Below are 12,610 nucleotides of genomic sequence, written 5' to 3'. Positions count from 1 at the left end.
CTTCTCATCTGCTCCATATAGCAGAGCAAATCTGAGGCCCTCACTGCTCTGTCTGCTGGGCTGCTCCGTGTTCAGTATGAATGCTTTTTCTTTTCTCTTTTGAGATAAAAATACATAGCGTGTGGAACTTTGCTGTTGATACTGTAGACGTTGCTATTCTTTGTAGTTATTCCTAAGTCATAATGAGTCTTGCTTCTGCCTTCACTGACTCCACCAATGAACCCGTATAGCTTTTCAGTTTGACCAGAGTTGCCTAATAGAAGTGGTATAGAAAGGTTTTAAGTTTTAAAACAAGAAACAATTTCTGTTTCTAACAGCACGAAGTCACAAAAAGACTCTTCAGTTTGTTAATTGGAAGTAGGGCATTTGGGGATAGTCAAGAAGGTCGTGACTTTGTCTTGACATCAGTTAAGAAAGCACGGTCCCAAGAAATTGTGATTTCTATTTGGAAAACAGTGTTTAAGATAAAGGCCAAATTAAAGGCCTCAAAGTGCAGCACCTATGCTAAAGAACAGGTATTTATGAAAAGCAGAAGTCAAAGCCCTTCTGTAATGATGAGGTTAATGGGAGAGAGCAATAGATGCATTAGCAAACTGTCAAAAAGATGTTTCACACTTCCTAGCAAACAGACTCTTCAATCATGGCTGTGCAGCACATAGGAAGTACCCAGGTAAGCAAGTGACAGTAAATCATTCAAGAAGTTGATGGCATCTTCCTCCGATTGCAAAGGGCTGTTTGTATACCTCTTCTAAGAACAGATTTCCCCTCGATGTGCACTAAGCTCTGTTCTGCAGCTCCAAGGACAAACGGGATGGTCAGATCTGTAACAGGATGAGGAAGTGCTGGGTCAGACCAGCAGCATCATTTCAGGACAGCCCCAGTGCCTTCCTATAGCCTGTGCTTGGGATCCATTCAGCATCAAACTCTTATTGGGATAAATACGATGTTTGCAACCACCACCTACTTGCGTTTCATGTGTCTGCCATATGGACCTGCAAATCTGAGCTGTTAGAATACTGCCTGCAGAGGTTCGACAGCACAAGCTATTTTATGTTATATGATCTGGTAAGCGTGTCGCTATGGTGAAGTTTTATGAATAGCTGAAAGTATTTTTTCTGGGTTAACTTTGTCAGATCAGGAAGCTGATCCAACTCATCACTCCTTGCACAAGGGCTGGAGCTGGCAGGGCAGGGAACTGCAGCCAGAAACCACAAGTAATGCTCATTTGGCACCAGCATGGTCTTTGGTGGGCTTCAGGATTTGATTTCATAATGCACTAATTAGCACCGAGAATGGTGGTTAATACAAAAGCACCTTCAGAGGTTGAAAAGCAACATAGCGTGGTATTGCAGGACCCTGCTGCAGATGATTGTGCTTAGAAACAGTTCCTAAGGAAAGGATTTTTAGTGTAAACTGAGGGAAGTAGTTTGCCACCACTACAGGTAGAAAAGTGAGGCACAGAACAACTGAATAAAACACATAATAAACCGTAAGGTAACGTCAATGGAGTGTTCCAACTGCACTCCCTTTTACCAGTTTCTATAATATCTTACAGAACAGACTAGAGAAATACTAAAAAAAAAAACAACAGAAGTTTAATGACAATTTACAAATATACAATACTTACACTTTCAGAAGTTACAAAAATGGTACGTTCAACAGAAACCAAAAGCTTCATCTGACCTTCGGTACGTCGCAAAGTTAGTTATTTACAAAGGAAAATCACAGTCACTTTTCATAGTGTCACATGTTTACATTTAAGCATCCCTCGGTAACAGACATCTCACAGGTTACCCACAGGCACTTCGTGCAGTTTGAGCTCTGCGCCCATCTATCACATTGAGAATTCCATCAGCCTCCGTTAAGCTGACGTGACATCGTATTATTACGTTGTAACAGGCTTTAGTTTGAAGAATAAGTATAACCATCATGAGAAACTGATTCACAGTTGGTGACATTTCACCTGGTGCATTTTGTATTGCTTATGGTTTGGTACCACGACAAAGGCTTTAATTAGCTTGTAATACATGTTAAGAAAAAAATGGCCTGATTTTATTAGGTAGAATTCCATCTCTTCATGGAGAAAACTAACAAACAAAGTGCTCTTCCCATGCTGTTATTTCACCCTATGAAATTCGTATATTAAATCCTTTCTTCACCATGCACAATTTTTGCCTAAGATAACAGAAAAACGGACCAAGGCTTCCAAAACCTATTCATTTCTATTAGTTTTCCCAATACTGGATGTTTTCAAGTTTACACTTATTTTAATGCAGACTTTAGAAATTTCACTTGGGAGCAAGCACAAGTATTGCTTTGTCTGTGCGTGCTTGAGTATCATCCTTTAGCTTAAAATCTATCCAGTAAAAGAAATACAGCCAAAATCCATACAGCCCATTTTTGAAGCCTCTTACTTATTAGCGTACACAATTATTTTCAAGTGGTCATGATTTTTGGAGCATGTAACTTCAATGCATAACAGAACAGGAACTTGAAAAGCCTTGAAATTTGTGTTGAGGACAGTTTGGGACTACGCATTTCCCACAGGTACGTTTTAGTTAAGACTAAATACCACCAGAAGATTAGTTACGGTTCAGGATCAAGATCTTTTTTAAATCAAGAAATAAGAAAAGTTTGCTTTCAACAACTGCGAGCACAGCTTAAAATCTCCCCCATTGTTACAACATTGCCCTCCCAAGAACTTGGAACTCAGTCAAACGGAAGCGTCTTTTAAGAATGCCTGCATTCTGGATTTCCTTCGTGCAAGAGCTTCTTGTTTTTTCCTTTCAATTTCTTCTTGAGAACATTTTCTGTGTTTCTGTTCCGCCATAGACACTGTAAGTAAAGAACATGCATTAGGACCCCACAGGTTTTTCTTTTTTTTTTCCTCCCCAATATGTATTTTAACTCATCTGTTTTCAGTGTCTGAAGATACATGGCAAGAGTGCACTATTGTGACATGCCAGGCACCCAAGCCCATCTATCCTGTCCCCAGGGCAGAAGGGGGATAAAATACATGACCTTTGCAGCGCTGCTGATTACTACCTCACAATGAAGGTATAGGGGTTGGGTGCAGACATTTGCTTCAAGGAAATTTTACTTGGTTGCCCTTCAAGTGAACCTTGTGACACGAGGAGTCAACATAGGAGATGGCAGTGGGTTAAGAAAATTAAGGCTATCGGAATGAAAAGGGTTCTACGATTTAGTGAGTTAGAGAGATGGACGTGGAGATGGTATAGACACAGGGGTCAGATATAGTACAGGTGTCACACAAATAAAACCAGAAAGGTTGAAAAAAGGTCAAAAGGAGCAATAAAATTTGGCAAAGGAGACAAGAACATGATAGCTAAACGTAATATTTTATATGTCGTGTTGCAGAACTATAAATTCCTGTACAATAAAATCCTGACCTCACTGGAACCAACAGGAAGACTCCCATCAGTCTTCAGGTCAAGAATTTTACCATTTTTATGCACCCATTTCCAATTAATGTGTTTTTAATAAGTAGTTTTCCAGGCTGGATGAACAAAACAAAGGCTCTGATTCTTAAAAGATGATGTACAGATGTCCATCACGTTAGATTTTGCAGAGTCCTTAACATCCAGCCTTCCATTGCAGCAAGGTCTTTTCAGCAACAGCTTAAGATAAGGAAAGTTTTGTTGTTTCTCTGGAAATAAAATCTAAGCTTAGAGGGCACTTTCAATTTCATAAATATATTCCCTAAAACATTCTGCAGAATGGCTATTTAACTCTCCCTCTTTCCCAACTAAAGCGGTTTATTTCCATTTATCTACTTCTTTGCTGGGCACAGAAAAGATAAAATAGTGATTCTTTATATAATGCTGGCTGATGGTTTCCAGGAATTACTTTTTGTTTTTATAACAGCACTTCCTAGCAATTGAGGTTGATATAGTACACTTCAAAACGGCCATTTTATCAAAATTAGTACTAATAAATACTCTACCAAGCAATTAGGTCAAGTGAAAATGAGGACTGACTGAAACTTGGCTGGCTCTACATTTCTCTAGTGAGTAACAGTGGTTAGAATATTGCAGACCACTTCAAAATGGACTGGTCTAGTGACCGTCTGGGAGGGTAAATAAAAGGAAGCATTAGTGTTTGGGCTGATTACACAAGGAATATTTCACTGGCAATTCTGGTCACAGAGCAAATAACAATACACGCCTAGGTTTCAGAATGATTCGAGGTTCCAATTTCCAGGCATACAATAAAAAGAAATTGGCATTCTGTATCATTTGCTGCCTGTTCCCTGCCCCACCATAAACCGGGGTTTTAAAATCATGGCTGAGATAAATAATTTTTAATGTTTTTTTTTTTTCAAAACGTACTGCTAATTCAAGCACTGACTTGCACTACAACGCTTACCGTGTACCAAAATGGCTTGAAGCAACTCAGAGTATAGTATGCTGAGTGCTGCCATCAGAGTACACCTGATTCTAGTGGTTCTGAGTGTTTATGGAGTAGGAAGTATTCTGAGAAGCGGAACAAACATAGGAAAGAGAAGTCCTTAACTACAGGAGTTCAAGAAATGTGTCAGGACAGTTTTAAGATGGGAGAAAACAACTTCCAAATTCTCATTAGTACATTTACTAATGCCTGAACTGAATGGATGAATATTGAAATATCTTTTAAGTTGAAACGTGGTATAAATTTACCTATATCTTTCTCAGCACAGTGAGGGGAAAAAAGAAAAACCAACAACAAAAAAAGCAGTTCAGTGGTGATTCAATATCTAAGACACGCACCTGATGTAGGCAATGCAAAAGACTCTGAAAGGTGCCTCTTGAAAGGTGGTTTTGTATTTTCAGGCTTGCTGTGCAAGGTCACATCCACCTGATTCTTAGTTCCTTCCAAACCCTGAAGAGCAATTCCAGTGCCACAATGACTCCCTGGATTTTCAGGCCCTACATGGAGAAGACTCTGAGAACTGTTAGTCTTTCGAAACTTAAACTTTGAAGGCAGAAGTGACACGCTGTTACCTGAACTGTTATGTGACATCTTTCCTGCATTATACGAAAGATCTTGGCCCTCTAACAATTTGCTACAAAAAACGTTTATTGTATTAGCTGGGCTTGCTTCAGAACCAGTCTCTCTTGTTGGCACGGAATTTGACCTGTACCATTTTCCTGAAGTATTCCTTCTAGTATCTTCAGAAGCAGCTTGATGATAATTTTTTGACAGTGTGTATTTACTCTCCACCAAAGTACCAGAGGTCACTGTTTGAGGGCTTGGTACATTTTTGCTGTTTGCTACATGCCCTGTTGTAGTCAGCCCACGTGTAACCCTTGAGATGTTCCTAGAGGAGTTGTCCAGTGAATGACCACCCTGCTGTGCATTTCTTTGTTGTGCCAAGGGCTGATCAGGCAGTCCTTGCTTAGAGGCTGCAAAGCCACTATCAGCATTTGATCTGGATTGAATACTGTCTCCTTGTACTGTTTTAGTTCTTTCGCTTCCTTGTTTAACATCCTGGTTCTGAGTCTGCTTTTCTATATCGTCGCATACCTGATACAATAATTCATCGTCCTCACAGTTCGCATCCCAAAGACTATCAGATTCACAAAACATGTCTAAAACCTCATCAGAGAATTTTGGTTCATTCCAGTCATCAAATGAAAGAGGACGTTTCTTTGGTATTTCAGCTGGATTTAAGTGACCTGTATTGACTCGGTTAACCGCTTTGATTAGATCATTAGGTTTCTTATTGGTAGAAATACTGGTTGATTCACAGAAAATAAAGTGTGTGTTATTCCCAGGTTTGTCAGTCTGTGGTCTACGAGAACTGGATCTTGAAGGACAAAGAGGAACAAGGTTACCTTTAGCCTCAACAGTTCCATTTCCATTCTTCACTTGAGACTGCACTGAAACAGGAATACAGTTAAAATCATTGTTGGGGGCACTCCTCCAAGCAGAATCCATGCTTGCCATCTTTGAGTTTTCCATCTTATTACATGGCTTTGGTATAGAAAGAGATTTTGCAACATTTTGTGCGTTTTTACTCGGATGCTTCAAAGGTGAAAGCTGGAAACTGTTAGATTTGTGTCTGCTCTCCACACGAACTACTGAAGTAGAATTACTTCTTTCCTTTATTCCGCTGGCATCACTGAAACCGTGCACAGACGGATTTATAGGCATTGGTGGAGCTTCTTCAACGTTTATCAACTCGGGATTTTGGGTTATTTGCATCACAAAAGAGTCATCTGCCAAAAAATCTGTATCCCAGTCATCAAAATCATCATTAACTGCTCCAGCGGGCTTAGTGGAGCCCACCAATTCTGTTTTCAAGGAAGAATTTTTTTTTGTCAGTGTGTGAGTGTCAGTTTTTGGAACAGCCTGTTTCACGCTTCCTTCTGCATGTGGGGTATCTTTTCGATGCTCACTTGATGTACCATTTTGCACGTTTTTAATCTGCTCAGGAAGGTGGTCAATCTCCAAGATGCTTTTGTTTTCACAAACACTGTTATTTAGAGAAATACCTGACAGCCCTTGGCTTAACTGTCCGGTACACTTCTGGGTAGAACAATCAAAAAGAGCATGAAGGGCTATTTCAGCCTCAAGATCTATAGACTTTTGACTGCTGGACTGACAAGGCTCTACTGTAGGGATGCCAGTGCTTTCTCCAACTGGTTTCAGAGACAGAGCAGTACCTGTTGGAGAAACTTCATCAAGGAGTGATTTCAGGTTCTTGATTTTTAACTCAGCTTTGTAATTATTTAAAGACTCGGCGGCAGTCTGGATAAAGCCATGACTAAGCTTCTCTTGTTCGTGAACAGCATCTAGCTCTATCAGATTTTTATCAAATTCTCTGGCCAACTTCATGAGCTCCTCTTCAGGACTTTTTATTTTAAGATCTCTAGATTAATAAAAAACAAAAGTGAAATCAGAAAAGAGAATCAGACCCATTGAGAAAATTTTGGCAAGTTCAGCTAAAGCTACCCTATATGCTGTTTATTCTCTAGTTTAACAGCTACTGAGAGTATGACTGAATCCTGCTGCTCTCAATACATACAATCCTTTAGATCACTCCCAGTAATAACCACCCCGTTAAGAAGACAGCAAATGCAAAGTTAAAATCTTTTTGTATGCTAATATACAATTACACGGCTCACTATACATACTGATTTTACATGAAAACCCAGCTACAATGGGCAAGGCAAAACTCTGACTTACCTTGTACAACAAAACTTTGTCCTAGCTCGCACTTTTACTACTCCAGGTGTGCAGGGAATGGCATCCTCACCAATCCATGTCCCTAGAAGGGAGCCTTCATTACAGGCTGCTTTTTCATCCTGGATGATTAGATTTATAATGCTTAGCAATTTGGTTTCAGATAAAGATTTAACTAGACACACACCTTCCATTAGTTAAAGTTACTAAACCAATTAAATAGGATCAAATCTATTGAAAGCTAAGGATAGGAACTAAACCAATACAAGCTAATCAAGATTACTCCACCACTGTCAACTGATAGTTGTATCAGTTTAATTATATCAGTTTAAAGCAGTAACTTCAATTAAAATAATTGAATTTTAGTTTGGTGCTCAAATCTAACACTATATTCACATCCCCAATAGGGTTTATGAATAATCAGCAATATTCACATTATAAGCTGTGATTTAGTTTATTTACTTTAGTGCACTGGTAAGGAGCTACTTGAGATACCCTTATCTTTATGCACTTACAGCAGCATTAACAGATCAGTGAATTTGAAACATCGTATTTTGCATGGCTCCTGGAAAAATAAATCTGACGTCTTCTATTACAACTCTTACATCGAAGGAGCATTTAAACAGAAATAAAATATGTTCAGAAACTGAATGAGCTTGTTTTACAGTTCAGGCTGGGATCAGAATTCCTAAATCTAAGAGATACACGACTGCAGCAGTACAATGAGTACAGGGCCAGAGCCAAACACTGAATGTGAGAAATTACTGCATGTAAGCCAACAAGGGTAATTTGGACTTCACTGACTACCAGGGTAGTTCTGAGTATGTTTTATTTTTCAAGATAAAAGTACACAAGCAATAGATATTAGCAAACCCAGTATGATGCTATGTATAGTTGCTATAGGACTATAATCATTTTAAAGGAAGTGACATCCCTTATCAGCGATTTTCTAATTCTGCTTTCTTACAAATATTCAATACAGCAAATACATTTAAATGGCTCTGTCAAATAAGTTGGCATTTTTGGCAAGCCACATTCTACAGACTGTGATAGGAGTGACAAGTTCTCTTCTTGCATCTAGTAAAATGCAAACAATATGACTCCTATTAAAAGGCTATCTTATTTTCATTTTGCAGGCTGTAGATGTCAGTTTCACAGCCAGAAAGAGATGTCAAGAGTGGGGACCTTAGGGTAAAAAATGCAAATTACTTAGAATAATGATGCAGCTTTACTGTGTTTATATCCTTGTGCAGTCTCTCTTAGATATCTGAGTCAGATGTTGCCAAGTAAATCCAGTATGCGAAGAAATTATACCTTTTAATGTACAAGTGATTAAGGATAAGTAAACCACAATAAATCTCCTAAGATCAGGGGCAATAAGTTGCATTCTGCAAGTAGAACTTCCTAAATGCAGCTGCAACTAGTCCACTTTCTTCATACATCTTGTTTTTTTAAGAGTCAAATGTTGAGCTTATGATTATAAATCAACCCAGTTTTATAAGCATGTTTCTAGTTATCTGCATACTTGCTTCTTGCCATGTATGTTAGACTACTGTAACTAAAAGGGAGCTTTGAGTAGAAGTGAATACCGTAGCACTGTTCTGTTTCAGTACTGCATATACAGAGCATTGTTTTAGAAAGTAACCATTACCTGAGGAGCAATCCTATTAACAATTTCTGAAATTTCTACTGCACATCTACTGGTGAGCTGTTTGTTTTTTCCTTTGCCTAAGAAAATAATAATAATAATTAAAAAAAACTTTAAAAAAATGGCAAAACTTTACAATGTATAAAATTCATTATAGCTCAAATTACACTCGATGAAGTCAGAACTCAATATAGCACTACGCTGAGGAATTGATGGGATTTTAGTAACAGTAAAATCAAACCTATCACCTCACCAGGTGCTGTCATGATAAACAAGAAGGGGCATTTTTCCAATAAATGTGGTAACTTTTGTGACAGAATCATTTGAGTCGGAAGGGATCTTTAAGGGCCACATAGTTCAACCCCCCTGCAATAAACAGGGAAATCAAACAGCACCATCAGGTGCTCAGAGTCCAGTCCAGCCTTAGCTTGAATGTCTTGAGGGATGGGGCAGCCACCACCTCTCTGAGCAACCTGTGCCGGTGCCTCACCACCCTTACTGTAAAAACCTTCTTCCTTATGTTCAGTCTGAATCTCCCATCTGTTAGTCTGAAACTGTTTCCCCTTGTTCTATCACAAGAAACCCTCTGCTGAAGAATCTGTCCCCTTCTTCTAATACACTGCAATTGCATTCCTTTGGCAGGCACCCTGAAGTCTGAATTTTGTTAACATTACCTAGTCCATGTGCAATTGGTGAATGAGGATCCCAAAAGATTTCTTGCTGTATATCAGTGTCATTAACTGGTGAGCTGAAGGTTGGTATTCTGGATTTCCTACTCAGTGATCTCTTTGGAGTTTTGTGTAAACATGGCTCTGTGTAAACAGAAAGGTGATCCTTATTAAACAACAGCAAACACAAAGGTGAACAAACTCAGAATCTTGGAATCTCAGGAGCTCAGACCCAGGGCGAGGCACAGAGAAGATGCTTTAGGAAGAATCAAAACAAAGCTCATAGTCATGGAGGTTCTTTACACACAGGATGGGTTCTTTCCACTGCAGTTAATGCAGGACAAGGTGGTGACATCACACAGAGATGACAGCATGCTGACAGCTGGATGCCCAGCATCTAACATTAAGTATGAGGACTGCTTGTCTGCTTACCAGAGGGAATATACTGACTTCATTGTGTTAATGAAATGCTACGCAGATCGACAGGGGGGAGTGTTTTGTGTTCTGCCTCGCTCTGTGTCTCACACCCAGACCGCTCTGTGTTAAAACTCCCACAGGCCTCTGAAAGCCTCTGGGTCACAGCTCCCTGCGGGTGCACCATCAGCACATCCCTGCACTGCGCCTCTCCAGGTAGGGCTGATAACAGCGACACAGCTGCGCACAGCAGCTCCCGGCCGTCTCAGCTGCTCGCTCTGCCTTTCAAACACGGACCCGCCGCCGCGTGAGCCTGCACAAGTTCTAGAAGCTGCCATTCCTAACGCGCGGAGCACCCAATGCGCCGCTTTACGCTGCCGGGCCTCGTTCTCCTCCGGGAGCTGCTCGCCGGACACCTGCAGCCCCTTCCCCGCGCACCCGGGCGGGCAGAGCGGGGGTCGCTCCCGCCGTACCTGCCGCGCCGCGCACCGCCGCCTCCCGCGACGGCGACGGCCCGGGCGCCACCCTCGCGGACGGGCCGCGGCCCACACCGCCCTCCTCGCCGCCGCCGGCCGCCTCTTCCTCCGCGGGGCACTCCGCCGGCCGCCGCCGCCGGCCGACCCTGTCCTCGCCGCCGCTCCGCCCCCGCGGGGCCGCGAGCCTGGGGAAGGGCTCCCTCCGCCGGCTACCGGGCATGGCAAGCGCTACGAAAGCGCCGCGTCCACCCCGCCGCCATCGGCGCCGCCATTTTGCCGGGGAGCCCGCCGGGACAACGCCGATTGGCCGCCGCCGCACCGGGCCGGGCCGCCATTGGCCCCGCAGCCAGAGGGCGGGTCTACGGACGCGGCTGCGAACTGCGGCGGGAAGGCGCGGTGGGCCGAGCTCGGCCCCGGGCCCACCCTCGGCACGGCGGCCGCTCGCGCCCCACGTTGGTTGCCCCCATCGTGCCTCGTGCTGTCCGGCTCCGTGCTGGGAGCTGCTCGGGGTGTCCGCAGAGAGGGAAAAGCCACAACCAGGCACGAGCGAGCGGTTCAGCCCTGCGGGGGAACTGGGGCTGGCAAACAGAGGCTGCCAGAAGCCAGATATGGTTGGTAAGGAATGAACGTGAGGTTCCCGAGGGGCTGTGATATCACAGCGCTATTTAGAAATGCAAGCACGTATATGTATTACATCAGAAGGTGGATATTTCCTCCGCAGCCCACTGAATGTAAATGTATAAGCATATCCAAGCATATAGGTCAGGGAGGGAACTGCCTTTGTATTACTTGCCTGCTTCTTTGTTTTACCCATTTGGAGCGCTTTGGGCTCACACTTCATTCAAGAGCCGTGAGCAATGGGTTCTGGTCTAGGATCAGCAGTATGAGGAGCTTTAAAGTCACACAAAACACCGACTCCCCGCAATGGGAAACCTCTTTCCACCCGAGGCCTCAGGCAAACAATATGGTTTTTTTCGCTTCTTTGTCCTTGTGGGCGTAATTAATGCCAATGGAAGACTTTTTAACAAGGAAACAATTAAGTGGTATGTATTAAACAGAGGAGCTGTTACACGCAGAGCTAAACTATCACAGTTAATCACAGAAAGTTAGTTTTGACTTCTTAGGAATCACTGATGTTGTACCCACCAAATGCAAATCAGAGACCAGGCTGAAAAAGGAGATGTAGGATTAGGCTTCAAAATCCATTGCTGGGTGTGAATGTGATTACTGCCTTGTACTAATACCAGCATGGTAGAGCCTTGCATAGGTATGAAGTATGGTAATGGTATGCATAGCATATTTCATCACCGGTTGGCAATATGGTAATTAAAAGCTGTGTTATGCAACACTGGTACAGAGGTGGCTTGCCTGGGACATACGCCATAATAGTGCACCTAAAATGACTTGCTCTGTTGTTTCCAGGTAGAATGGATACTGAGAGGAGACCAAAAGCTGCACCATACAGAAAAGTTCAACAGGTATGTGATGCCAAAAAAGCTGCTTTCTTAGTGTGTATTTATTTCATGGCAGCTTAAGAACTTAGCTTGGAGCTGATGCTATTTATTGAGTTAAGAAATCTAGTAGTGGAAGCCTGTGATGTTGAAGGGTCTCTCTGCAGAGCTGTAGCCTCAAGGAGGAGGGAGTTTACACTCCCTTGTCATGGCACGAGCGGCTGGATCAATGGCTAATTGTGAGCAGGCTGCGTTCCAGGGACTCGCTGCAAACTCCTGGTGCTGCAGTTGTGAGTCCTACTTTCACATCAAGAAGGATGAATAATGGAGGAGAGGGAATGAATAATAAAGTTACTTCTGTTCTCGGTAGTTCTGTCGACTGCCTGGGAACTTTTTGTGCTGTGTTTTATGAAGGAAGTTCTGAAAAGGAATGAAATAAATGTGGAAGATCTGAGAAATTCCCCAAGAAATACTGTTCAGTGTAATTAGAATACTGTAAATATGAGTGAAAAAGCGCTTCTCTCTAAAATCCTTTGAGCGCAGAGCTTTAAAATGAGCAGTTTTTCTGTGCTGGGAAAAGCATACAGCGTTAGTGAGGTTTTACAAAGTGTGTCATTCTTTGAGTTCATGTAACTAGCAGAGAAAAGTGACTTTCTTATGGTTCATCACTCATGTTTGCTAGAAGTGGGGGGAAAAAGAAAGGAAATAATTATAGCGATTTCAGTGAAAATATCACCATTTGTCAGAAAACAAGCTATTATGAGTAAT

The 12,610-nt window shown here is 42.2% G+C and overlaps 1 protein-coding gene across 1 annotated transcript; it reads right to left on the bottom strand.

Moving 5' to 3' along the window:
- Window positions 1–1,577: 1,577 nt before the first annotated feature.
- On the bottom strand, window positions 1,578–10,673 carry ETAA1 (ETAA1 activator of ATR kinase). The gene is made up of 6 exons (XM_072333579.1): window positions 10,389–10,673; window positions 9,508–9,645; window positions 8,837–8,913; window positions 7,189–7,307; window positions 4,767–6,871; window positions 1,578–2,835 (listed from the first exon to the last, which is right to left on the bottom strand). The coding sequence occupies exons 1-6, from the start codon at window positions 10,609–10,611 to the stop codon at window positions 2,714–2,716; spliced, it is 2,784 nt and encodes a 927-aa protein (XP_072189680.1). The 5' UTR covers window positions 10,612–10,673; the 3' UTR covers window positions 1,578–2,713.
- Window positions 10,674–12,610: the final 1,937 nt, after the last annotated feature.

The sequence above is a fragment of the Excalfactoria chinensis genome, chromosome 3 (genome assembly GCF_039878825.1).
Source record: "Excalfactoria chinensis isolate bCotChi1 chromosome 3, bCotChi1.hap2, whole genome shotgun sequence".
NCBI lineage: Eukaryota > Metazoa > Chordata > Aves > Galliformes > Phasianidae > Excalfactoria > Excalfactoria chinensis.
This window is presented reverse-complemented; position numbering and strand designations above follow the sequence as displayed.